This window comes from Engraulis encrasicolus, chromosome 23, assembly GCF_034702125.1.
Source record: "Engraulis encrasicolus isolate BLACKSEA-1 chromosome 23, IST_EnEncr_1.0, whole genome shotgun sequence".
NCBI lineage: Eukaryota > Metazoa > Chordata > Actinopteri > Clupeiformes > Engraulidae > Engraulis > Engraulis encrasicolus.
In genome coordinates, this window is record NC_085879.1 from 6,258,392 (window position 1) to 6,285,651 (window position 27,260).

The 27,260-nt window shown below is 44.9% G+C and overlaps 1 protein-coding gene and 1 non-coding gene across 3 annotated transcripts; both read right to left on the reverse strand.

Annotated features, from left to right (window-relative positions):
• Positions 1 to 394: 394 nt before the first annotated feature.
• LOC134439691 (UDP-N-acetylglucosamine--peptide N-acetylglucosaminyltransferase 110 kDa subunit) lies at positions 395 to 26,881 on the reverse strand. Of its 2 annotated transcripts, none has more exons than XM_063189600.1 (22): positions 26,444 to 26,881; positions 25,007 to 25,157; positions 20,950 to 21,193; positions 18,326 to 18,394; positions 13,568 to 13,684; positions 13,377 to 13,456; positions 12,609 to 12,804; positions 12,182 to 12,322; positions 11,821 to 11,921; positions 10,992 to 11,145; positions 10,664 to 10,765; positions 10,207 to 10,386; positions 9,085 to 9,243; positions 8,871 to 8,960; positions 8,434 to 8,559; positions 7,998 to 8,168; positions 5,794 to 5,910; positions 5,388 to 5,552; positions 4,183 to 4,335; positions 3,514 to 3,766; positions 2,605 to 2,728; positions 395 to 2,041 (listed from the first exon to the last, which is right to left on the reverse strand). In XM_063189600.1, the coding sequence occupies exons 1-22, from the start codon at positions 26,478 to 26,480 to the stop codon at positions 1,861 to 1,863; spliced, it is 3,111 nt and encodes a 1,036-aa protein (XP_063045670.1). In that variant the 5' UTR covers positions 26,481 to 26,881; the 3' UTR covers positions 395 to 1,860. The 2 variants fall into 2 exon arrangements, with proteins under 2 accessions (XP_063045670.1, XP_063045669.1); XM_063189599.1 differs by having other exon boundaries at positions 25,007 to 25,187.
• On the reverse strand, positions 13,210 to 13,304 carry LOC134440715 (small nucleolar RNA U83B). The gene has a single exon (XR_010033014.1). It is a non-coding gene; the product is annotated as a small nucleolar RNA U83B (small nucleolar RNA).
• Positions 26,882 to 27,260: the final 379 nt, after the last annotated feature.

The window sequence follows — 27,260 nt, forward strand, 5'->3', positions numbered from 1 at the left end:
AGTGAAAATATCGCACAGTGTATGCCCGGCTTTAATCCATTTGCAAATGTAATTCCTTTACAAAACACGTCATATTTCATGTGAAGCTGCATAACATTAAAATTATATCGGGGGCCGGATAATATGGCCTCAAGGGCCGTAAACAACCCTCAAGACACAAGCTCCCCACCCCTGGTCTAGAATGAAACCATTTAGGCCCTTTCCCTTTTAACATTTCATCAAGTCTGGCACTCAGGTACTGTGTGATTGTGCCAGATTCTTCTACATCTATAAATAATCATTATTAAGCTTCAACTGGGCTTAAAACACTGATGAAGGAAGAAAAAAGTAGGGGGGGACTTAACATTCTGTGAGGAAAAATAACCTGAATTACACAAATGAAAGAGACAATTAGTGACATCAACACTTTTTTATTAGCACAGAGCAGTGACAAGAACATCTTCGAACATTTCTTTTTTCCAACTGATGGGAGATGATCTAGGAGAACAGTGCATTTTTACCGGTACGATTATAGCATTTAGACTGTCCTTACCATCCAATTCACTTGATATACAATTTTGAAGAAATCAAACCAATGGCGGGATGTAGCACGTTTTTGACAAGACGACTCCGGGACTGGCCGCTTTTTGTTTTTAATAATAATGACAAGAGTTCATGTTTTCACGCTAGCCTTTCCAGCACACCATTGTCTGGTCTTAAATAAAATGGCCAATATGACGTTCAAGAAATCAGAAAAACAGAAAGTAAAATGAACCAAGAAAAAAAAAATCAGACAAAAAGCAGTGAATATAAAATCAAGACTGTTTAGAAATACTTACCTGGGCCTCCACCTGATGACAAGACAACGACTCATATGTGATTATGGGGGCCAGCAGGGGGTACTGAGACCAACCTTATCGCTCATTCGCTCATAAAACACGGGCAGTCGACTCAACTCCTCTCAAGGATGTCCGGCGCCCCCTGGCGGATGCACTGGGGAGAACACCGCAGCATTTTTGTATTTCACAATGACACATGACAGACACTCCAAAGTAACAACGTATCCTCCTGCAATTGGCATTTAGTTACTTTTTTTTAATCTTTTCTATCTTTGTCCTAAATACATTCATTCCTCACTAAATCACCCCAGACAATAAAAAGAGCAGATTACTCAGTCTACACCATTACTGGGGAAAATGTAGTCTGCAGACAAATGCTGCGCACTCAATAAAGCTGTTTTTTGTTTTTTTTTCTTGACATGGTTTGTTGTTATGATCAAAGTCGCCCCTAGGTGCACAATTGTCCCTTTTGCTCTGAAGACCCTTCTTTCAAAAAAGGAAAAAAGAAAAACAACAAAAACAAACAAAAAAAAGGAAGGAAGAAACAAAATTGTCCAGCAAAATTGTCTGGTCCATGTTCCAACTCCGATCCGTCCCCACGCACCCCTTCTGTCACACAGATATACACACGACAGAAAGCATTACCAGACTGATTGTGTCATTAGCTTGGGTAGGGAGGGTGGCAGACGAGTTTTAAGTGTTGGGATAAGGAGATGGAGGGAGGGAAGGAGGATTTGGGCTTGGGGAGGGGGCACATTCTCTCCTCATAGTCTCATAGTAGGCATAGGGGGTAAAGGAGGGGGAAAAGGAGCATATGGTAGGACCTGATTTCATTCAGGGGTGAGGCGGTCTTGTATGTGTGAGAGAGCATATCTCAGTTCCACCTGCGAGAGACTCCAGGGTGTGTGGGAGTAGGTTTGGTAGGGGTTGTTAGCGCAAGTTTGTTTTCGGGGGTTGGTGCAATAGCGCTGTGGGCCTGGGGCACAGATGGCTGAGGAGGTGGGTGTGGGGTGTTGGGTGTGGGGGTGGGTGAGTCTCCTCTCTAGGCCGTCTCGGAGGCCTCGATGGGTTGCGTGATGACCAGGGGCTCGGGCTTGTTGCCGTTCGCATGGTGCTCCCACATCTGCAGGTAGAGCTTCTCCAGGTCCATGGTGTACTGCTTGGTGTTGAAGAGCGGACTGCAGATGCGCTGCTTCCACACGCGGGAGCGCACCTTCTTCAGGCTGCAGGGCAAATACATAGACAGGGAGGGGTTACATCCTTACATAACATAGGGCTGGGCCATGTGGACTAACATGTAAATTATGGAATAATTTGACACATAGACAGTAGCCTATATGTCAAAGCATACTTTGAGAGGGGTTTCACCTTATATAACATATAAACAACTCGCAGTGAACTTCCAATACAGGAGAAAAGATCCCAGAATGTGAAAATAAACACACAACCACACAGTTTTCACATTCAAATACAGAGAATAATGCCTTAATGTGACATTTCTTTCCCAGACTAATTCTGGTACGTTTGGATTGTTAATAACTGGAACCGTGTGAGAACAGCATTGAACATAAAAAAAATCATGGCAGTTGCACAGAAACATTAAGTAATTTAAAAAAGGAGTCTTACCATTGTTTAAATTGATTGAAGGCTTAACCTTTAAAACAAGTTTGTCTGTTTCCTTTGCCTACACATTACCGGTACTTAATACCCTGTACCTGAATGACTCAGTCAATTCATATAAAAGCCATAATACAATGTCCTGTAATGACGTCAGAGAGGTACTCACTATTCCATGTCTGTTCCCAGTTTGACTGCTACTTCCTCGTACTCCTGTCGACTCGGAGCGATGAGCTCTAGGCATCCCAGACACGTTAGCTGGGAGGCAGCCACACGCGACGCCAGAGTCTCACCTGAAACGTTGACAACACAAGGTCAAGATAATACACACACCTTCTACTCCGCTCACATGAATGCTAACGGCCTTCTGTAATATAAACATAGTGGGATCCTGCTAGGCACAAAATGGGGTGCTGGTAAAAACGGGTTTTGCTGGGTCACTTTCTGGTTATGATTTGCCAGAACTCTTAGATGCTGCTGCAAACACTATTATTTCTGCAATATTGTCTTCGAAACCTGAATTAGGTTTGAGATTTCTATGCAACTTGTGCCTCTTTTCCAATTCCGGTTTCCTGGTAGGCCTACAGCTTGACACAGCGTGTCTTGGCCCCCACTTTTTGCTTCACGATTGAGCTGTGTCGTGCCTATTGGAAAAGCCACTTTGTCAAGCTGTAGGCCTACCAGAAAAACGACAGTGGAAAAGAGGCATTAGTGTTTTTTGTGGATATTTACTTTGATGCAATAAAAAATAATACATCTCATATATACTACTCCATGAAATATACATATACTGTAATGTGCTCATCATATTCCGCCCAGCATAGTTGACCAGGCGTGGTGGGATACACTGATACAGTAAAAAGACATAAAGTAATACTGTAGCATGACTGACCAGGCATGGTGACCATGGGTGTGCTAACATAAGGAAAGATGTGATATTGTATGGTGACTGACCAGGCATGGTGACCATGGGTGTGCGAACATAAGAAAAGATGTGATATTGTATGGTGACTGACCAGGCATGGTGACCATGGGTGTGCGAACATAAGAAAAGATGTGATATTGTATGGTGACTGACCAGGCATGGTGACCATGGGTGTGCCGGCCCACAGCACGTCCATGCCGGTGGTGTGTCCGTTGCAGAGCGGCGTGTCCAGGCAGACGTCGGCCAGCTGCCCCCTCCTGACGTGCTCCTCCTTGGGGGCCACGGGGGAGAAGATGACGCGGGCGGCCGGCAGCCCCATGTTCTGGGCGTACTGCTGGATGTTGGGCTCGCCCACCGCCGGGAAACGCAGCAGCCACAGCACACTGTTGGGCACACGCTTCAGGATCTACAGGAGGGACACGGAGGGAGGAGCAGGAAATACAGTATGTGGAATATAAGTGAACAAACAGCTCAACGTCTCAAGATTCTCGCTCAGTCATGTTATCGATACAAAGAGTTTAGGTTGTTTTTTTTCAAAATTAAAAGAAGAAGCTCAAATGAAGCTCAAAAAGAAGCCTAGTTGCTTACATCTAGGCTCTATGGAATTTCTTAACTTACAATCGTGGCTAGTTGGGGATTCGTGTCAAATTACCTAAATATTAAATTAAGTAACTTTATTAATCTTGTAGATGTAACTTCGGCGTCAGTGTGCATTCTACACAATTATACACGCTGCCAACCTTCTGAGCCAAGATCTGAGAGGGGAACATTTTCCGTGGAAGGTTGGAAATAAGGGTGCTTTCATGGCTGTGGTGGACTTACATTGGCCCAGACTTGCAGGGTGGGAGGGTCGATCTTGTAGAGCTGGTTGAAGTTGCAGTAGACGATGGCGTCTTCCGGGAGGCCGTACTGCGAGCGGGTCGTCACGGTGATGGTGCGCGGCACCTCCTCTCCTGTGGCCGCCTTGTTGTTGATCTGAGCAGCACATTCAACACCAGGGTGAGACACTTGAGCTTACCCGAGATATACATTTCACACAATGTAGGAACATGTTCCAATGCTAGTATCATAGTTGTTGTGATTAGGGCTGGGTAAAATAATCGAGTTAATCGATAATCGATCGAATCGAAATTCACATAATCGATTCACAGGGCACAAAATCGATTTTTTGGTTCTTTTTCTTTTTGTTCTTTTTGTTTAATTTAGGTGTATGGAAAATACCCAGTAGGTATTAGTCAATTAGGCCTAGGCCTACTTATTACAAATTAGCAATCTGTTAACACTGCCAAGTCACAGCCCTTTGACATTTTTATATAAAAATAGGCAACAGCATCTTTTGGGGGAAATCCTGGCACCAAGAAGGGAACGGATTGAATCGATTTGGAATGAATCGAATCGAATCGAATTGAATCGTGATTAATCGATTCAAAGCCCTAAGAATCAAAATCGAATCGATACAGGAACATGGCTGCGATACCCAGCCCTAGTTGTGATCTCCTTTTAACAGAAACCCTCCCTGACCCCACCACCACACCCACAGTGAAATGCTAGATTATACTACATTCTCTTATGACTTTCCATCCAATTGCCAGTCACCCCATCCACGTGCTCCCCATAGACTCCACTGCTAAACCGTTCCAAATTAAGTGTCAAATCATCTCCCTCTCCCCCCACCAGACATTGAACAGCGGCTGTGCTGTACCTGTAGGACCACTGTGTCATCCACTACCATGCCCTCCACTATCAAGGCCTGCAGAGAGCAACAAGGACGATATACCCTTATACTAGAAGAATGGATGCATTTGAACGTTCCATATTGACACAGATCAGAGGAGACAGATCAGACTGACATTCCCAATTGGAACCAGACTGGTTGTAAGTAAGTAAGTATTTTATTAAGTATGATCACTTGGTTTGTTTGTATTTGTCATTCATTCAAACATTTAACCCCATCCTATCCCCATGAAAACAAATGACAGACTGTAAAGACGCATTACAACATACTTTATGGATGTGCAGTGTCCTACCTGTGTGGTGGCGAGGCCGTTGCTGACGGTGAAGCCGTTGATGGTGACCTGGATCTGTCCCTGGTTGATCATGTTGATGATGGCCTCTGCTGCCGTGTTCATGGGGATGACGGGCATGGACAGGGCACCGTTGTTGTCCGCCACCTCCTGCCCATCACACTCCATCTGCAATAACAATACAGGGGATTAGTAGAATATCATGCACTAAGTACAGTAGCAATGATGCAAACAAACAACTAAAACTGGTACCCAAGTTGGTCAAGTACCAACCAAGTCCCGCATTAGATATTTTTCTTTTAATACGATTATATTTCTGGTGCTCAGTTTTACATAAAATCAATAACTCCTTATGGTCGAGGACATTTGCAATTACATTTAGTGTTAATGTTAGGGAAATTGTTGAGACCTTGACTACTTTAACGTCAGGCAGGCTGTCCAGGAAGGCCTTCAGGTCGATGCCGTTCAGCACGATGCGGTTGTCAAAGATGTGGCCGTTGGACTTGAAGTCAATCACAGCCTTTTTCTGAGGGGAGCAAAACAAAAGAGTTACAACCCACAACAAGCTCAGTGCTACCCACAACCCACACTCAGCTAAGCCACAGTCACTGCTTTTGAAATTGTATGTTACTGTAGACACAAGTTAATGTACAAAGAAACATGACAAAGCCTTTGTATCGGGAGAAAATGAATGTATTCCTATGCAAGAATTTATTTTATGTGCATTTGTAATGTGTCCATATGCACAGCAAGGTATAGCATCGTTTGGATGAGCAGGCAGACAGACAGCACAAGCTCTACCTTGAGATGTAAGAATGTGTGTAGGAGAAAACACCCTACCTGGGTCATTCCACGCCAAATCAACAAGTGCCCGCACACTTAGGTCTCAAAAAATTCTGAAAATATTACCAAGTGTACCCATGGTACTTAAGAGAAACACTGTAAATTTATTTGAATGTAAGATGTATACTCTCCGTGTTACAGCCAATTTTACTGGGGGAGGGGGGTGCCCATTTTGTTCACACTCTTTTTTTTGTCAAAGTTCACAAGCCCCTAGCTCAATAACTAAACCATGTAGGAAGCTCAAATTTGGCATGCTGGTACATAGATAGGAATAGTTTGTTGCTAAACTGTCAGTTTTGGTCTGTATGATCCTGCATTGTCATAGCATTCCCTCAAAGATGATACAAATTGTACTGGAGTTTTTGGCTGTGCTCTGTTTAGGCCTTCAGAAGACATATTTGTGCCCAACATAGCCTCTTGATTTTTTCCCCTTGTAGAGACAAGTAGGAACACTGTCATAAAAAGCTATAAATAGAAAGGAAACCCCATCAGTGTTTGAAAAGAAGACCTCACAAGTCTGACAAATCATTTTGGGTGTCATTTTCAGAGCTCCAGAACCCCTTGTGGGATTGTCCACAGATTTTTATTTGATTTTTTTCTTCATTCTGCATGAACTCTTCTTTTTAAAAATGCCAATGAGACTTGTCTTATGTGATGTTTTCTTTTTTAATTTCCAACCTGAACATGGGCACCATGCACATTGAGAGCAGTATGTTTTCTATGCGTTTCTTCCGCTGCCATCTGCTGGTCAAAAAAAGTAACAACATGACTCTTTGTGCCTGACCTACTGTCTCTTTTGGTGTGTGAACCTGCTCCCACATTGAACGCTCCTGAAATCATTGAAATTGAAAGGGATACCTGCACCCCTGCACAGGGACTCTCGGGTGATCATGTCTGGGCAAAATTTGCATTTGATTATTTAGTCTTTACATTAAATGTTATAGAAATCATGTTGCTCTCTTTTTGCATTTTGCCCATGTTCAGGGTGGAAATTAAAAAGGAAAACATCACATAAGACAAGTCTCATTGGCATTTTTAAAAAGAAGACTTCATGGAGAATGAAGAAAAAAATAAAATAAAATTCTGGGGACAGTCCCATAAGGTGTTCTGGTGCTCTGAAAATGACACCCAAAATGATTTGTCAGACTTGTGCGGTCTTCTGTTCAAACACTGATAAAGTTTCCTTTCTATTTATAGATTTTTATGGGAGTGTTTCTACTTGTATCTACAAGGGGAAAAAATCATGAGGCTATGTTGGGCACAAATATGTCTTCTGAAGGCCTAAACAGAGCACAGCCAAAAACTCCAGTACAATTTGTATCGTCTTTGAGGGAATGCTATGACGATGCAGGATCATACAGACCAAAACTGACAGTTTAGCAACAAACTATTCTTATCTATGTACCAGCATGCCAAATTTGAGCTTCCTACATGGTTTAGTTATTGAGCTAGGGGCTTGTGAACTTTGACAAAAAAAAAAGAGTGTGAACAAAATGGGCACCCCCCTCCCCCAGTAAAATTGGCTGTAACACGGAGAGTATACATCTTGCATTCAAATAAATTTACAGTGCTTCTCTTAAGTACCATGGGTACACTTGGTAATATTTTCAGAATTTTTTGAGACCTAAGTGCGCGGGCACTTGTTGATTTGGCGTGGAATGACCCACCAGCAACACCCTACCACCAGTTGTGTGTGTGTGTGTGTGTGTGTGTGTGTGTGTGTGTGTGTGTGTGTGTGTGTGTGTGTGTGTGTGTGTGTGTGTAGTGTACCTTGAGGTGTGGGAACATGTTGGCGTGGTCTCCGATGAAGAAGGTGTGGGGCATGTAGGCCAGCTTCTCAGAGTACTGCTCAGCCACCTCCAGGGGAGATGTCTCCTTGTCCGATACGATGTAGTCCATGAAGGGGGCTCCGCTGGTGCCAGGGTATCCCAGCCACATGCACTACACAGGAAAAAGGGACAAGAATGTCAGTTTAGTCTCCGAGGTCTCATTCCCATTCATTCACATCATCTTTTAAGTTTAGTTGTAGACCACTCTGGACTCGTTTCTTGAGTTTGAAGACATTTCGTCTCTTCGATTAAAAGACTCCTTCAGTTCAATTTTGACTCAGTGCAGTTCAGTGCAACGGAGTGAAAGCTCCTTAAACAGGAAGTGGCTATATTCACAGGGGAACACCGACCGGCTGTGCGGCATAGTGTGTTTGTACCTGAATGGGAGCTGGGCGCAGGGCGAAGAGCTCGTTGCGGGCTCCTTTGGTGTAGCCATTCATGTTGACCAGGATGTGGACGCCGTCCTGATGGATGCGGTCAGCTGCTTTCCCATTGCAGGGGATCTGAGGAGGGACAAGACAAGACCATGTGAGATGCAGGCCACGAGAACATGCGGGATGCAAGCCAGAAGAACATGCTTTTTCTGTGATAGAACAGAGTGTGTATGCTACCCTTGAACAACTAATGGTTCAGTTCAGTAGCTCACTCAATATGGGGGTCGTATCCAACTTTGGCGCTTGTGCATACAACCAACTGGCAGTGAGTGAGTTTGGTGTCCGATATGTCTTTGTTTTTATCCATTTTATAAGTCTTTGGTGTCCCAAAGTTTGTCTGAAGTCAACTAATGGGTGCGTGCGCATGTCTGTGCTAATACCTGTGACAGGTCGACAAAGTGGTGAGCTTCAGCCATCACTTTAACTCTGAAGTTGGTGCTGTCATCTGGGCTCAGAGCATAGCAGAAGACCTGCAAAGAAGACAAACAGTTTCATTATTTCATGAAATGTCTTACTCTTAACATATTAATACATTTGCAATCAATCCACATTTCTATACAGAGCTGCACACCACATGACTTCATCATGACTCACCTCAAACTTCTCGGAGTTGTGCATGCCGGGGATGGACTGCATGAGGTGTGACGTGGGGTGGTTGCCAAAGTCGGAGCTGACGTAGCCCACGCGCAGCCGGCCGTTGCTGGTCTTCAGGTCCTTGGGGTGCTCATAGGGCGGCTTGTGCAGCGCGTTGATCTGCAGAAGGAACACACAAGAAGCACAGGGAATTGAGTGATGCTTTGGTATTGCAAAGAAAGAGCCATCCAAATGATGAAGTATGAACTGTCTTTTCCTTTTGTTAACTCAGATTTAAGATTTCACAAGAGGGATTGGGAATGTAATGCTGGTGTTACCAGTAGGATTGTTTACTCCCATTTAAAATAAAAAAGCATTTTCCTGCTTTAGATTGTAGACTAATCACAATACTCTCGTCCAAAAGTGCAGGTTTTATTATATAAAAAGACCCCTAAATTACAATCATGTAATTATTTCACAAAAAAATGTATTGTGGTCACTGGCCAGTGCTTTTGAGAGTGCCTACATGTTTGTATTTGTAAACTCCGCTGTGCTGTGAGCATTGCAGGTGCCTTGCCGTCTCAGTTATTAAAAGGTGAGCTACGAGTCACATGTAACCTGAGCCATGGCACGGTGGCCCTGAGACATATGGTGACATAATCTCTCGTAGCACCCCACACACAATTCTTGCCACATGACATCTGTGACACTGGAGTGTTCCCTTTCATCTTCCCGATATGGAGGCATGATTTCACAGCTTACCACCTGCTGCCTTTTCCTGACCCACTAACAGCGCCTAAACATTAAGATGTTAAAGAGACTAGCCATATTTAGCATTTTGTGAGTATTTTTTTTTCTTTTATCAAAAAATGGCGAAGAAAAATTTGCTTTCAAACTTAATAGGGAATGCCAGTGAACACTTTTGAAAACAAATGTTTGAAAACATGTTCCCTATACCCTGATGTTACCTCCTTGAAGCTACAGCACGCATTACATTGGCTGGAATATTAGTTGTTGAATTCCACACAAGATTTGATTCCCAGCTGATCTGATTAACCAATACTGAAATGTAACCTGAAGTCTAATGCATAAATCGTGTGTATTTGTGCGTGTGTGTGTGTGTGCGTGTGCGTGTGCGTGTACCTTGTCGAGGCAGAGGTTTCCGTGGCGCTCTGCGATGGCCTTGCGGAAGCCGTGTGAGAGGGGGTAGAGCATGCTGTGGTGGGGGTGCACCGAGGGCAGCCGGTTCTTGTCCAGCTGGTCGGCCACGATGCTCACCAGCTTCTTCATGCGCTCCTCATAGTCAGTCCAGTCACACACAATCTGGGGATCACATGCACAATATTCATTCACAATACAGCACGGGTCTAGATTGAAATTTGACATGCAAAACAAATTTTAAATAGGGGGAATCTGAACAAAAAGCCAGGTAACAGGATGTTATGCCAAGCATTGAATTGTTATATCCTCAACTACACAGAATGTTTCTCTCATTTTGACATTTTCTGTTTGTCTCTAACAGGTTGTCTGATCTCTTTCTTCATGCACTCTACGCTGTTTTCCAAAACACCATTCCATAGTATCTCCACCTCTCTCTCACCTGTAGGCAGTGTGCCAGGTTGCAGTAGGCATCTGGGAAATCAGGCTTCAGCTTCAGAGCTGTGCGGTACGAAGCAATGGCCTCTGGGATGTTGCCAGAGTCCTGCAGAGATGACAAGAACAAGAAAATAAACATACAATATCAATAAATAAATAATAATAATAATAAAAACACAAAAAATGTCCTCTTTTCACCAACATTTTTTTTAAAAGTATTAAATTTAAGTCCAGAACTTGCATCCAGAACACATCCTTATCCATATATTACACCTGTAGGAAACACACAATCACAATAGAGAGGTGGCAGACACTGGTTGTGAGCGTGTTACCTTGTGTATGGAGGCCAGGTTGCTGTGTGCATCTGCGAAGGCAGGGTTGATCTGGATGGCGCGCGTGTAGCACTGCAGAGCCCCCTGCACATCCTGCATCTCCTTCAGAGTGTTGCCCATGTTGGAGTAGGCATCAGCAAACGTGGGGCTGATCCTGGACAACAAAACACAACAAAATACCAATTCACACACTTCAATCCACACTAATCATCTCCATCACAACTTTCACATTACAACTACATAATAATATTACATCACGATATTACTACATAATGCTATTTGAGTAAGTACATTATCTCCATTCAACACCAGTTAAGTGGGAACATGAAATTAAAAGTTTGATTTAAGGTACAAGGGGATAACATTTTGATTAACTTGTGCTTCACGCTTCATGCATTGAGATGACAACTAAGGATGAAGCCAAATGCCGTGTACAGACCAAGGGCGAACGGAGCGAACGAAGCAACGGAAGTCATTATTTCTCTATGGAGGGCACGCAGCCTAAGCAAGCTACCGAAGCGAATTCGCCAGGAGCGAAGCTTCTTGAGCGACCAGAGCGAATTTTGACGATTAAACTAAATCTAATCGTAGGCGAATTCGCTCTGACGCTGTTCGGCGAAAACCAATCGGAACGTTCATATCTCTGAATGTCCCAGACTGTCAAGCCAGAACCGTTATGTGATTAGCTGAATCAAACATGTCAATGCTGCGTCTGGAGCGAATGCAAGGCGAAACTTCTTCTGCTACCCACGCTACCAGGCAGCGTAGTTCGCTCTTGGTCTGGACACGGAAAAAGACATTTCAGCACCAAAAGCAGCCATGAGGTTACCTGATGGCCTCCTTGTAGTGCATGAGGGCCTCCTGCAGCTTGCCCTGCTGCTGCAGAACGCTGGCCAGGTTGGAGTGGGCCGCCGCAAACTCAGGGAACACCTGGGCATCAACACACACGCACACATAGTCAGCGTTTTATTATACACTACTTCAGTGTAGAATTTTACATCTCATTTCATTTCAGGTCTTTTTCCATGCAAACGTTGTGCATATTTTCAGTGTTAATTGTACATGTGAATAGTGACGGCACTAAAGAGAACGTGCATTCTAAGACACTGCGACTTTGAGCTACCAGCCATGTTTTGTAAAAAACAAATATTCATTTATTTATTTATCTATTCTATTTGGCATGTCCTCACCTCCAGGGCCTTCCTGTAGAGCTGCACGGCCTCCTCAATGAAGCCCTGCTCTCGCTTGATGTTGGCCAGGTTGTTGAGGGAGTCTGCGTGTGTGGGGCACAGGCGCAGAGCTGTGTTGTAGCACTCCTCCGCCTCAGATACCTACAGGACACAGAAACAACTTTCATTAGGAAAGGAATCACGGGTAAAATTATTTATTTACTTAACAATTATTTTTTCCCAAGGGATGTGCATGGTGAATGTATGCATGTCAATAGATGTGTGATAATGAGCAATACATGCTGGATCTGTGCAAATAATATTGTGCATACACCTAGAATTCTGTCAAGGAATACATTTACTCCACGCTACTTTCAGTTGTGTGTGTGAGAGAGACAGCGGTAAAATAACAGTAATAGCCACACATCCAGACAGAGGAGTGACTTACATTGCCCTTCTCCTTGAGCGCGTTGGCCAGGTTGCAGTAGGCATCGGGGAAGTGTGGCTGCAGCTCGATGGCGCGGCGGTACGTGTCAATGGCCAGGTCGATCAGACCCTGCTCGTAATACACGCACGCCAAGTTGCCATGCACCACCGCATGGTTGGGGCTCAGGCTCAGAGCTCGCAGGTAGCCAGCCACCGCTCTGAACAGGCAAGGGAGAGAGGTACAAACAATGAAGACACATTCTAGACCCTGACGAAGGAAGAAAAGCATTATGTCCATGCTTAGGACAACAACATACTATACAAAATATAAATCCTGCTCAGATGTGCACTGAGCAATGACTCTGCCAACCCCCTACTACCAAATGCCCATTTTTGGTTTGAAAGCTAGGGAATGTTTTTCACCTAAAAGGAAAATTTCACTGCATCTGATGAAGGGCATGCTGCCCGAAACGTCACATTTAAGTTAGAGAAACGGGAGCTTGGTGTTGCAGACTTTGCCAGTCCTGCACCCAATCTTTTTGAGACAGATATGCATGTTTTCTCCTTTGCTACACACGTTTTTCATCTAGCCAGGCGAGTTGCCCATTCATATTTTGAGTAGGAGTGTTCTCAGAAGGAAGGCAGCATGGAACATCTCCTCATTAAGAGTCGGGCGCCATGCCTGACGCGGTATTCCGTGGTCTCGTCATTGAACTCTACTCAAGTGAACTCGTTCTTGTCTTACAATCAGAAGAGGGTTAGCGATCTACTAGCAAACGGCAGATGTTACCTGTCAAATATACGAGCCTCCTTGAGGACATTTCCCAAATTAATGTAGGCATCCAAGAAGTTAGGATCAAGGGTCACAGCCTGAGGATACAAACAAACAAACCAAAACAATTCTCAAAATGTAACATCTTGAGTTTATTTATTTTTCACGATTAATTGCTGTTCATAACATGTCTATCTTCAAGCGCTCACCTTCTCAAAGTGATGGATAGCCAACCAGATCTCTCCTTGGGCATTGAACACACAGCCCAGGTTACTCCAGGCAACCGCAAAGTTGGGCTGGGTCTCAATAGCCTTCAGATAGCACGCCTTTAGAAAGGAAGAAAATAACAACCAGAGCAAAAGGAGAGAAGAGGAGAAGATCGACAGAAAAGGCAGAGAGACAGAAAAGGAAAGGGGAGGACAAGAAAAAGAAGAGGGCGGGGAAGGAGGAGGAGGGGAAGGGTAGAGGTAGGGGTGTGGGGAGTAGTTGTAAAAAAAAAAAAAAATTGAAAAATAACAAAGATAAAAAGTGTGAATGAAAATAAAAAAAGAAAGTAAAGAAAAGGGGTGGGAGGGGGAAGGGAGCAGAGAGAAATAGTGTTAGTGCTTCCGTCCTTGCTGACAGCAAAAAGTGGGCTCTGCAGTGTGGGCCAGCACGCGCGCTTTTTGAGTTCTCTGTCTGCCGCGCGAAAGCTGCACGCTTTGTGTATCTGCGCTGCGCGGATCCGACCAGCACACACGCCCCACAAAGCCCCGCATTCATCAGTTCGGGCCCCCTGGCTCACAATAAAACAGCACAAACACACAAAAACATGTGCACGTGTGCGAGACGCAGGGGGCAGCCCATTAGTTACTCACTCAAAAACAGCCGAGGGGGTGTGTCAGAGACACACCTACCATTGTAAAAGATAGATTGTAAAAATATATAAAATTATAGTTAACATTAAAAAATCATAAAACTTTATATATACTGTATATAAAATTTAAGACTTTTATTTTAACCGTATACACAATAATCTGGCCAGATAGCGGAGACTGGTTTAATTCATGGACACGGCTGCCTGAGTTCTACATGGACTCCGGTAGACAACCTTGGATGCAGGGGTTGGGCATGGGTGGAGGTCCCTGTAAAGCGAGCGCTCGTGAGCCCCGTATCCCCCTCCGAGCCTGTCGGAGAGGGGTGAGAGGAGAGGGGGTCACCTCTATAACGCGGGCGCTTGCGTCGCTGGCGCTGCCGCATTGCGCGCTGTGACCCTGTGTTGCGTCGGGTCACCCCTGTTTATAAGCTTGCGTCTCCTGCATCGCGCCCACTCCGGCTCGCTGTGGCCCGCTGCACGCCAACCCGCATGGGGGCGGGCACTGATGTTCCCTAGCCCACCTCAAGACACCAGACTGGCACACTCACACGACAACATCCACACCACTCTCCTCATGGCAGTTACAACACATCACAAGGAGGAGCTAGATATGCCAAATCAATATGTATGTGCTGAACTATGGCTATGTGTACATATAACAATCATCAAATCAAGATCAGTGGATGCCAATGTGACCTAGATGTGGATGTGCCTTACTGGGTGCCAGGCTGGGAAGAGAGTGCAGTTTGATCAGGCCCTGGGGCGTACAGCGGGCAGGCCAGGTGTGGTTGGGGGGGGTATTGAGGACAGGGAGGGGAAGAGGGGTTTTTGGAGTGTGGGTGGGGAAGGGAGGGATGATGTTCGTGGGATTTTATTCTGGGTTTGGGGAGAGGGGTAAAGGGGAGGGGGGCTTTTTTTCGCGAGCGCGCGCCTCTGCTGTGGCATGTCAGAGGGATGTCGCTGGCGCGGCCCATGCGCACTGCAGACCCACAGCGCGTGCTGCTGCGCCATCAGCTTTCGGCACACAACGCAGCGGCGGCGGCGGCAACAGCTCCAGCCAGCCAAGAAGAAAAAATGACAAAGAAATCATAATTCATAATACGGAGAAAAAACAAACAAACCAACAAGGTAACAACAGAGATCAATAGGAGGAAATAATCAGACAAGTAAGAGTTAGAGGGTTTCTTACTTCTTCTTACTACTTGCGTCTTGCTTTTTTTTTTCTCTTTACTATGCTCCTTGAGCTGCATCAACTTGATAATTCTTTTTCTTCTTTTCGCTTTTTTTGTTATATCTGTCCATTTATGTCTTCTCGTTATTAGTAAGTGCGTTTTTCCAAAGGAAGCCAAAAGACAGCAGAACTTTTTTTCTTTTACTTTTTAAAAAAAACGAAGATAGCGTTTAAATCTTTTTCCTTTAAGGTTTCTTCTTAACTTTTTTTCCTCTGTTTCTTTTCGCTGGCAGTTACAAACCCGTTACCATATTTTGGGACTGTGTCAGGGGCGGCCGCTGCAGAGGGGAGAGGTTGTAGTAGTAGTTGGTGGCCTACGTGGCGCTCCGGCAGGGCAGGGGCCACACCTGCGCTGTTGGAGAGGGCGGGCGGCCAGGCCACCCAAGGCCACCCGGCCTGGCCACACCTGAAACCTTCTAAATAACAATATCAGTCGTGGAAGAAAAAACCAAAAGAGACAAAATAAGAAGAAAAAAAAAGATCGTTAGTATAAAAGTTGGCAATTCATCAACAGTTTCTTTGTTGCTGTTTTTTTCTTTTCTTTTTTTTCAAATGGATGTACGAAATAAAAACCACACACCAAATGATTAAACCAAACCAAAAAATTACACGTAACATGAATTGGAAAAAAAAGAAAAGCTGATCTAAGATGTCCATATCTTATGCTCATGCACATACATTTCAAATGTCTTTGATAAGGGGGGTGAAAGAGTTTGCACAGAAGGGCAAAAGCAGAAGAGAAGAAAGGCTTCGGACTTTTGTTACGTATTAGCCATTATGTTTGCTTTGATTAACTCCAAATTAAGACAAAAGAAGGGAGGCCAACTGGCTTGATCTTCCCCCCCATGAACTGATCACATTGTTTTGGACATGTTACCAAATCATTGCATACTTAGAGACAACAGGGGGGAGAAAATTATTATTCCATTCATTCTTTACTCTCTGCATCTGCTGATTGATTTATGTTCAGTGCTTTCTTTCTTTTTTCATCTTACAAAGACAATACTTGAATTAAATTCAATCAAAGAAGACTAATCATAATTGTACAGTACATACATTGTGATTCTTTATCCTGTCCTGCATTTCCTGAGTCCTGGCCAATGAGAGAGGAGAGAAGCCTGGGGGAGTGGGACGGGGTTTATGTTCTTTGTACTCTAGAAGCCTCCTCAGCTCTGAAATAAAGAGGTCAATATGCTTGTGGCGCGCAGGTTGGGTTCTCTCTCTCTAGCCCAGCAATACTGACGCGTGCGGTGGAGCGCAGGTTGGGAACTGCCTGCCTGGCGCAGCCTTGGAGGGGGGACGTTAAAGGCCCAAACCTAAGATAAGCGTTAATCCCGCTCGTACGCCAATGCTACAATCAGCCACTGTCACAGTCAACCACTAATGGCTCTGTGAGAGCTGACGTTGAGGTATAACCTGGTGTTTCGGTAAGCTACTGATCGTTGATCGACTGATCGTTGATGTGGGTAGTTCACTTGAAGGCGTCCCCTCCTGAGCACTGACAAATGTGTTCATGTGCATAGCTGAGGGGTCAGGCAGGCAGCTCGATTGCGCGCGGCGCTAACTCCACGTCAACCTGAAGCGTGCGCGCGGGGGAGGGACATCATGACCGGGTGGGTGGGGCCAGAGGGCGGTCGCTATGCCGATCCCCGTCTGCCTCGCCCCACAACCACACCCCCTCCCCCTCAGGAGCCAATAAGGTGCCACCTAACCCTGCGGCAAGGGATAGCGCCCCAGTTGCCGTTGAACTCTGTCCATCCACGTCACACCTCCAGCTACACTCCCAACAACCGGGGAGGCTCGTTGGCGTTAACAGCAAACCAAAAAGGACAATTGGTCCTCTCAGGCAGCAGAATGCAAGATTTTGCTACAAATTTCAAGGATTTTGGAGTCGCGTTCATTTAGCATTGCGAGGCAATTGGTGAGGGTGAGTGGTCGACAGGGGGTGCAGGTTAGATGTCGTCTTATTCAAGGTGCATTGCAAAATATACCACTAACTCCGCCAGTCCATTGGTTCTGTAAAGACCGAGCCAGCCTTGTCCCTCCAGAGGATGCTGCAACACTGGCAGCCCTTTACAGTTTAGAGTCTGACGGCCTGATTGGCAATGCAAAGGAGAAGAGCCTTTCTTCCTGTGGGGAGAAGACCTGATTGAGGCCGAGGCCGGGATGAGGCACAGGGCTTTGAAGGGTAGATGTTGAAGAGGAAGCGGGGTAGAGTACAGAGATGAGGAGAGAGAGAGAGAGAGGGTTGAGGAGGTCATCATGACTAAAATGCCTATCTTGCAAAAAGAAAAAAAAGTTGTTCTCAACTACAAAAAAAGAACCTGACAAAACTTAACTGTTCAAATATGCCTACATTAACAAAAATGCCTAATGAGAGGATATACAAAAGATTTTTCTGAAATTTTAGAAAAATACCCCAATGGATGAAGCCACACGGTTCTCTGAGCAAGGCTTGTTCCAGTTTTATTTCTGTGGATCTGGCTCTAGATGCTGCTATGAAAAGGGGGAGGGGTGCTTCTGGCCCAGCGGTGCAGCAAGACGCGTTGGGCTGATGGGATACAAGGCACTTTCTGCTGGAGGCCCAGCTCAGTGAGGAACAGGAGAAAGGGCTGACCAGAACCCCTTATCAGAATAAAAAATGAGAACAACTCACAAAATGGCGGAGCACAGGGGTCAAAGGGGGAAGGTTGGAAAGGCGTGGGGTGTTGATGGAAAGGAATATTTAATAATTTGGGGGGGAAAAAAGGAAAAAGAAAGAAAAACCCTGTCTACAAAACTTAAAAATAAAGTAAATAAATAAAAAAAGCTAAATAAAATGAAATTAATAAAAGCCAAAAGCGTGATGCCACCAAGGTGGATGGACCCGATGAGACATACCTTAGCCTCCTCCAAGCGGCCAAGTGCTTTCAACAGGTTACCCAGGTCACTGCGCACACAATACAAATCCTACACACACGAGAGAGAGAGAGAGAGAGAGAGAGAGAGAGAGAGAGAGAGAGAGAGAGAGAGAGAGAGAGAGAACAAAAAATTGTTCCATCAGTACATGTGCATCTACTAACAATGAAGTACATGGAATCTTGTGCATGTACCCACACATAATCTACATGATATGAGCAACAATGCAGGCCTGCCAAAGGAACAAAGGCAGGCGTGAATGTATGTGGAAGTAGGTGTGTGTGTGTGTGCTAGAGTTCTCAACGGGCCTGAAAATGTCAACCCGACCCTACCCGGCCCGTGGCTTTTAAAGCCCGAGCCCGATGTTACCCGACACATCACTGGAATTATCTAACCGAACCCGGCCCGAGGCCCGAAGTCGGGGGTCGAGTTTCCCCACGTTATCCTATGGAGAATGACGGGTTGTGGTGGGTCTTATGTGCAGTAAATGAGTGAAAAGATATTTTCCACAATAGAAACATAATATAAAATCTGCTTGCTATTTAAGCAGAATCATCCACAGCGCGATTTCAATAACCGCCTCATGCTTCACGGCAACAACAATCTATCCACCTTTTGTTTTGACTTCTAAATGTAGGCTTACTACATTTCCATCCCGAGTGTCTGATTAAATGTAGGCTACATGAAGTTGCCCCTCCCTCCTTGTTTGTTCATATGCGCGGATGAGATGGAAAGCCTGGCTGTGCCAAACATTGTTTAAAAGTTTCATCAAATTTTGGTCGGCACACAAGGTTTTGGACATAGCCTACTAATTTCTAGTGGCACCTGGGCTATGGTTGATGCATGTATAAGCCATGTAGCAAAAAAGACAGATAGCCTAGGTGAGAGGATGAGATCTTCCTCGGCTGGCGAGCGCTCCCATGTGTGTGCGCGCCTTTCCTTCCCGACAGTTGCTTACAAGTCGAAAACAGCACGAGAACAGCAAAGACAATGTGATATTTCATTCAAACAGGGCATACACGCTCCAAATAAAACATTGGCTGGGGGGATTTTCAACCAGACCGAAGCGCGAGCAGGCAGTCAGTGTGAAAAGTCAAGTCTAACCGGAAAAAATCGCCGTCTTCGCTGCCCGCTCGCTTACCATCGGTTGCACGAGCCATTTAAATAGTGAAGTGGCATATCGCAACAGCACATGCGGATTAGCCAAATTATATGCAACAAAGTCGCCAACAAAGCGTGGATTTAACGTTTAATACGCATATGCCAACGTTGTGTGAATACGGGGAAAGGATAGCCTAATTGGAAAGCCACTGTCCTTTCCATAGAAGACCGCTTCGGCTTCGTTTCACCTCATAAGCATAATTTCCATGCACTGCATTTGCTGAGACTACTAAGCATAAAGTTAGCGATCAAACTAAAAATATTGGTTGTTGTCATTACAGTATTAAATAGGCTACTATGGCTGTTGTTTAAAATAGCCATTGGATTGCCAACCGTCCCTTGTATTAAGAAACAAAAGTATGGTTCCATGAGCTGACATGGGACTCAATATCGTTAAAAAAATTTTTCCCGTTTTTATTCGTTTGCATAATTGTAGCCAGTGTAGTTTTTCTGTGCGTTCAGGGACCTCTGTCCAACTCATCATCGCTGTGATGTCATGTTTGTTTTGCGTTCCGGTACCTTGTGATTTACAAATTAGGCTAAGCACTGCGCGAAATGTTGCATGCAGCAGCCTTCCAGACCTTCGTTACGCAGGCCTACATATATTTAGATAGATAGGCCTAGCTTTACTGACCCATCAAGGGGAAATTCGCCATGATTCACGGTAAACAGCAGAACTGATTTTTTTTTTTTTCACTGGGCGGAAAAGATTGAGCCCGCGGACCGAACCGACCCGAGCCATATGCTTATATTTTCGACCCGAACCCGGCCCGAACCCAAGGGGCCCGTCGGGTTTGTCGGGCTGACCCGACCCGTTGAGAACTCTGGTGTGGGCACAAGTCTAAAAATAGCAATGCAAGAGCATGAAAAAGGCATTGCAAGAGCATAAATTAAGTATAAGTATCTGCTTGTGTGTATGCATGCGTGCCGACTACATTTCCTACAGAAACCAATTTATCCCAGTTTGTCAGCCACTTCCTTTTATATTCTTGAATATAGGGCACTAACCACAGTGCATAATGACTTTCCTCCCTGGTGGCGTGGTATGAAATGTATTTTGCTCACATTAAATGAGCGTTGTAGCTGTGGCACTAAAGCAGAAAAAAGGTCACTCTTGTGCTATTTCTCGGACCATGTCCACATCAGATGCATCTCAACTCCTCATCAGTATGTTAATGCGGTGGCTATGACATCATCTTTCAGTTGACGTATCGAGTTGTACTGCAGAGCTGAGACGCGTTACTGCACAGTGCAAAACAGCTGTCCTCTCTGGTGCTGTACGACGAATGAGAATGTTAAAAGTGTTTACTCTTCCTGACTTACTGGGTTGTACTGCTGAGCAAACACGAATTATGGAACAGCAGCCACAGTGCTTAATGGCTGTCTTCCCTGGTGGTGTGGTATAAAAATAGTATGAGTTGCCGTTTTTTTTTTTTTTAACTCACGGGGTTGTACTGCAGAGCGGAGACGTAGGCCTGCACGGCGCCCTCCATGTCGCCGGCGGCGACCAGCGCGGCGGCCAGGTTGATGTAGCCGTCGATGAAGTCTGGCTTGAGGCGCAGCGCGTGGCGGTAGTGCTCGATGGCCTCCTGCAGCTGGCCGCGCTCCTTGTAGACGTTGCCCAGGTTGGAGTAGGCCTCCGCCAGCATGGGGTTCTGCTTGATGGCCAGCGTGCTGAAGTGTGCCGACCTGCGAGGAGCGGGAGATAGGGGACATACGCTCAGGGTCCTGGGTTTGCACATCTTTACACATTGAATACCAGGAAGGACATTTTACACTTTCACTCCCCACATGTTGAATGTCAGCACCCGTAAAATTATGTTTTTTACCTAAATACCCTTATAGACACTCTAATGCACGTTGTGATTTTTGTAACTCTGTGATGAACAGAACATACTGTAAATCATGATAAAAAAAATTTTAAACTACAGTCACGATTTGAATATTTCATCTGGCCATTTTTTTAATCACAACACAGTATCTGATTGTTATAACAGCGACGTATCAAATCATGCAGTTCCTGATCACGTCACGTCAATTTTTTTCTGGGGTAATCAAAATAGAAGCCGTTTCGCCAATGATTTGCAAGTCATGGGACATATGTCAGGACTTGGGAACTTCATGGAAACGCTACTATCAATTTTCAAAAGTTACTGAAGTCACAGAAGTGAGTACATCCTCCCTTACATTTCTGGAGATTTGTAAGTAACGGTATACCTTTTCATGGAACAACATTAAAGAAATTACACTTTGACACAATGAACAGTAGCCATCATACAACTTAAATTGCAATTTAATTCATCAATTTATTGTTCACTAAAATTTGAAATACAGCCATTAATGTCTCAAAACGCACCTCACAAAATATATCCCATGTTAAAATCCTATTATGAGGATCATGATCCGCTTCAGTAGTCTAAGTGCATGTTGACATGCATGGTGCATGGTGATCCGCTTCAGTAGTCTAAGTGCATGTTGACATGCATGTTTCTTTTGGTGTCATCAGATCACACGGTTCTAGCAATCCATATCCTTACTCCGATTGGTAAAAAGTGTTTTGTACAATGCAGTACAAAACATCCCCATATAAAGTGACGTACGCAGGTGCTAGACAATAATGTCAGAAGGTGGAAAAAAGGTTGGTTTGAAGACTGCACCTGTGCTCCAAAAATAAACCTATGTTGGTTAAAAAGTGCAGTTGTGAAACGTTATACTGTCAGGGAGAGAGAGCATAGGGCAGAGTTGAAAACGACTGACTGACTATGGACTCAATTGGACATACGTAACGGAATATTAGGGAAAATGAACTGATGAAACTAAAGGACAGGTATTAAGAAGCTTTAAATGTAAACGTGACTACCCAGTTTCACCACTCATGGCTTCCAATAAGTGCTTATTCATCAGCAGAAATACAAGTACTCCAACAACTAATCACCCATCAGTGTGCATTTTGGCAGATGGTGGAGCGATGCAGTGGGCAGTGCCAATCCATGCGCAGCAATGATAACACTCCGCCATAGCGCCCATCCACCCAGCGGGCATCAACACCCCACCACATGGTGCAGTCACGACGTATGAGACACTGGCATAGCAACTACAGGTCCACAGTGCGTAAGCAGCAGTGCTGCCAGCAGCTCAAGAACACAGCAATCAATGGAGGCTTTATGAATCCCTAAAGGATAGGCTAAATTGGGGATGCTTGCAAATAAGGCTTAGCTGTACTCATTTTTTCAGCCACCGTGACAAAACAAGATCACACAATACAACTACGATTCTGACATTACCAATTTAACAGGTATGGGACTTTGACTCCTTCATTCAGTGATGATGGGCATCACTGAGAAGCAGAAACAATGCATGAAAGCAGTAGATTCATCACATAGTTGATATGAATACATAAGACACATGTTTACTCCATTAACTGAAACTTGAGTGACTACACACACACACACACACACACACACACACACACACACACACACACACACACACACACACACACACACACACACACACACACACACACACACACACACACACACACACACACACACACACTTTAAGGCAATATATCCAAAGGTGACTAGATCAACTGCGGTTATGCAATTGAAATCACACTAGCTCTTCCCTTGTTTATTGTGCACACAGCAATAAGGATACAGCACAAACAAATTAGTTCCTTTATCAAAGCCACAGGGTTTGCAAGTGTGACTACAGGGACATCGGTAACTTATTTTAATGCACGAGGATCTTGTTTGAGTTCAAAATAGATCCTGTTTGTCTTCTTGACAGCACCACCCTGTCCACAAACAAGCCAGCCCAGATGGAAAAGGGAGGAATGAAACGTAACTTAAAGCCTGATGTTAAAAGCTAGCACATGACACACAGGTTCATAAGGAGAAAATAAATCCTTATCGTCGGCTGCTCACAAGAGTCTATTGTCACACTCAGTTGCCTGCCTAGAGGGTACACCTCTTACCTAATTCTGAGAGGAATCATCCAACAAATGAGTGCTACATCACAGCGTAGAACGTAATGGCAAATGTAGTGGAACATTAAATTTGGTCATGGTAGGATGGCTGCAAACGCATAGAAAATGACTACATGCGTGTAGCCTAGTAAACTAGGCCCACCCGCCAGCAGCCAAAATTGTTTTTGCCTGCGAGTGGGTCTAGCCTTACACAATGCCCCAGGCCCTAGAACTGGCTGGCCAATCACAACGCAGAAATTTGTTTTGAATCTTTGGATGCAAAGCGAACAGGGTTTTGAGGGTGACGACAAAGCGTTGGCCAAAGGGCACAGACACAGTTTGAAAAACAACAGGTTGTTCCCTCAACAATCTTCCGATGTTTCATTCATCGTGACCTGCAACAATTAACACCTTCTCTCCAGGCCTTCCGTCCAGAGACTAAACAAATCGGGTAGTCTGAAAGGTCATACATAACCTTGACAAAATGACATGGAATTCCAAGCGTTTCCTCTCACAAACTCCTGCTAGACTGGTTGAATTTCTGAGTATGTTGAAGGGGGGTGCAACCCTACGGCATTACAGTCATTACTTGCTGACATTTAAAAAATGCATCATCAGTGACACCTACACAAAATTACTTGGAATTCTAAGCTTTACCTCTCACAACCTCCAGGTCTGACTGGTTCAAATTTTTGAAGCGACGTGTTCTTATACTACATCCTCAAAAGTTGATTTGTTTGAAAAGCTGCATCTGCAGTAAATACTTCCAAGGAGTGCACTACACTACCTGGCGAAAATTGCCATTAATACTGGATGGAAGACATGAGGCTGTAGGTAGTTATTTTATATACAGGGGGGAACAAGTGGGGTAAAGGGATGGATGTGGTAAATGTATAATATATAGATTTTATAGCAGCCACATGCATGCAAGCACCCCTATCAAGTGCTGAAACTAACGCTAGGGACACATAGCAGGTGAAACGAGCGAGGCGAAGAGAGGCGAACACCAGTGTTCCATTCTGACAGCTCAACCATCATCAGGTCCTCTCGGCAAATCAAATGGAATGTAACAGTTATGTTGTTGATTTGATTGGCCGCCGCACGCGAAATTCGCTCCTCATTTGCATGATATTTAAGCTGGTTTAATCACCTCGCTTCGCTCCACTTCGCTCGCTTTTGCTTCCCTCATAGGAATGAATGGCGAAATTCGCTTCGCTTGGCCATATTCACGTCTATGTGTCCCTACCTTAAGAGGTTAGGAAGCACGACGGCTGAAAGGTGTGCCGTACTAAAGCGTTTCCAGGCACACCATCAGTGGGCAGACGCATTCTCTCTCTTCCTTCCTGTCTTTATGACTATGATCTTGCACCTGACCCTTTTGGAGGATGCATCATGCATGCTGCCACCTTTGTCACTTTGTGCCAGCTTTGAGGACAACCAACTACTGGCAGGAAGTATGTTTATGATGCTGCCACCTTCCATCATGCCTGAGGGTAGTTAGGAAATCATGCGGCTGGCTCTCTGGCTCTCACCTGTCCAGGCGGCGGCACTGGAAGTGGATGGAGGAGAGGAGCAGCAGCACCCCCGTGTTGTCGGGCTCCTGCCGCCACAGCTGCATGCAGTGGCGCTCCGCCGCCTCGAAGTCGCCCGACTGGTACTCACGGTGGGCCAGCTCCGCCAACCCTTGGAAGGAAAGCATACGTTTGGTCGGTTCTGGAGCACCAACACAACCCGAGAAGGAGATGGGAGGGCCCAGCGGATGGGGAGAGGGAGGGGGTGGGGAGGGGAAGGGAGAACAAACGTTAGAAGAAATGGAAATAATAGTTGAAGGATAAAAAAGAAAACTTGACATAAAAAAAAAAATCAAAATAGGTATGCAAACAAAGGTAAACAGAAACACGGCACAACACACACACAAGCTATAGGAAATGAGGGGGGATGCTGAGGATGGTGCTATTAATGAAACTGGGTGGTGGAACATTGCATGTGACCGCCAAACAGCAAGACGTTTCGTCTTTCTCTGCCAGAAGACTCACAATGGGGAGTGGAGTATTATGGAAAGCAGCGGAATGCACTGCTGCGCTATCTACTGTGGATGGCACCATTAGAGAAAGGGATAACTCAGAATGGTCACTACATTTTACTTCTATTTCAGTGTAACAAAAATATGTATATATGGAAACGTGCAACAACAACAAAAACGGTCAGCAAGGCTTGCTCACACGCACACACACTCAAAATAGTAACGTGATGCCTGCACGACGTTACGTAAACTTACACACAATGATCACTATCCTTTTCAAGGGACAGCAACTGACCCTTTACATTTGAGAGGGGTAAGGGATCACGTAAAGCATTATCAATGGCATGCGGGCATTATTAATTTCAGGCAGCAGCAAAAAAAGAAATGACATTTCAAAGGGTGGGAAAGTGGAATCGGGAGAGAAAGGGTCTGGGAGGGAACGGGAGGGCTGCCAGGTTTTTCAAGAACATATTTCACTGCACACGCCAGAAAACAAGGCGAGACGACACTAGGGAATAATTGGACAGACAAAAATAATTTGTTAATACACGACAGAAATGGGGATTTTGTGTTAAGACAGCACATATATCAGACGTTTTGGGCACAACAGCCAGCTTTCAGGAACCACTGTGTGTCAGCCATGGCGAGTACTAACCTCCAAGCCATAATTCGCTAGCTTAGCTTGCTACCGACAGCCAGGGCAGATAACATTAGTAGGGACATCATGACTAAGGAGGCAAATTATCAGCTAAACTGGTGTCGCTGATGCATGCACCACGAAGAGCTGCATGGGTTTAACATGTTGGATACGGTACATCAAGGCCATAAGACTATATCACAATTGTGCATCAGCACATCACTCACGCCGTGTGTTAAACTAGCTAGCGCGAGGTGCCTCGAGCTAATGACAAGGCTAAATTACATAAAGAGCTAGGGAACTGTTTACCTGTGCTGTCGGCCACGTTTCCCACGGAGCTCGCCATCTCCCCTTCGGTCTTGGACTCTTGGACGGTGGTCGTCAGCGTTGCTTATGTATGGGTACTAAATATAAGATAATTAAATGTCTCTAAAGGTCAGAGACAGTTGTAAAGCTCAAAATAAATTTGAGCAGCCAAAAACGTTCTAGCTAGTTGAGAGCCACAACACTACCCGTGTAGCACAGCTAGCAGCTCTATAAAGAGAATCAAGTCTCAAAAATCACAAGCCTAAAAACCCAATTCGGACATGTATGTTCCAAAAGGCATTCAAATCGTGAATCTATCCACCGAGATTTGAAAGTATGCCATTTACAGTCAGAGCATATCTGACAGTTCTTGTCCTGTTGTTCTTTGAGCTCAGCTAACAAAGCGCCTGCTCGTTCCTGAAATGGCGGATCTGCGAGATACTAGTCGCCAAAGAAAAGTAGTTCCCAAATTAAAATCAAATGCCTCTTATTTGATTCCGTGCTATATTGTTTCTCCGGTGTCTTCAAAAATTATGTTATAGTTTTTCCGTCTGTAAGTCAGTGCACTTTCAAGTTTAACATTTCCAGTGTCGTAAACTATGCGCCTAAAACAAAGTGGTTCCACGGTCTAGTCACAACAAACGGCATATCAATGCGCGAAGCATTGCGGCATTCTCCAAGCGAGAGTAGCCTAGCGAGCTTGCGGCCGCTAGGGGCGTCTCTAGGCTGATAGTTGGGGGGGAAAAAAACAGACGCTATCTGCACAGGCCCTGATTCTACTGAGTGGACATTTAGGTTCAAACAACAAGTTGTTATACTT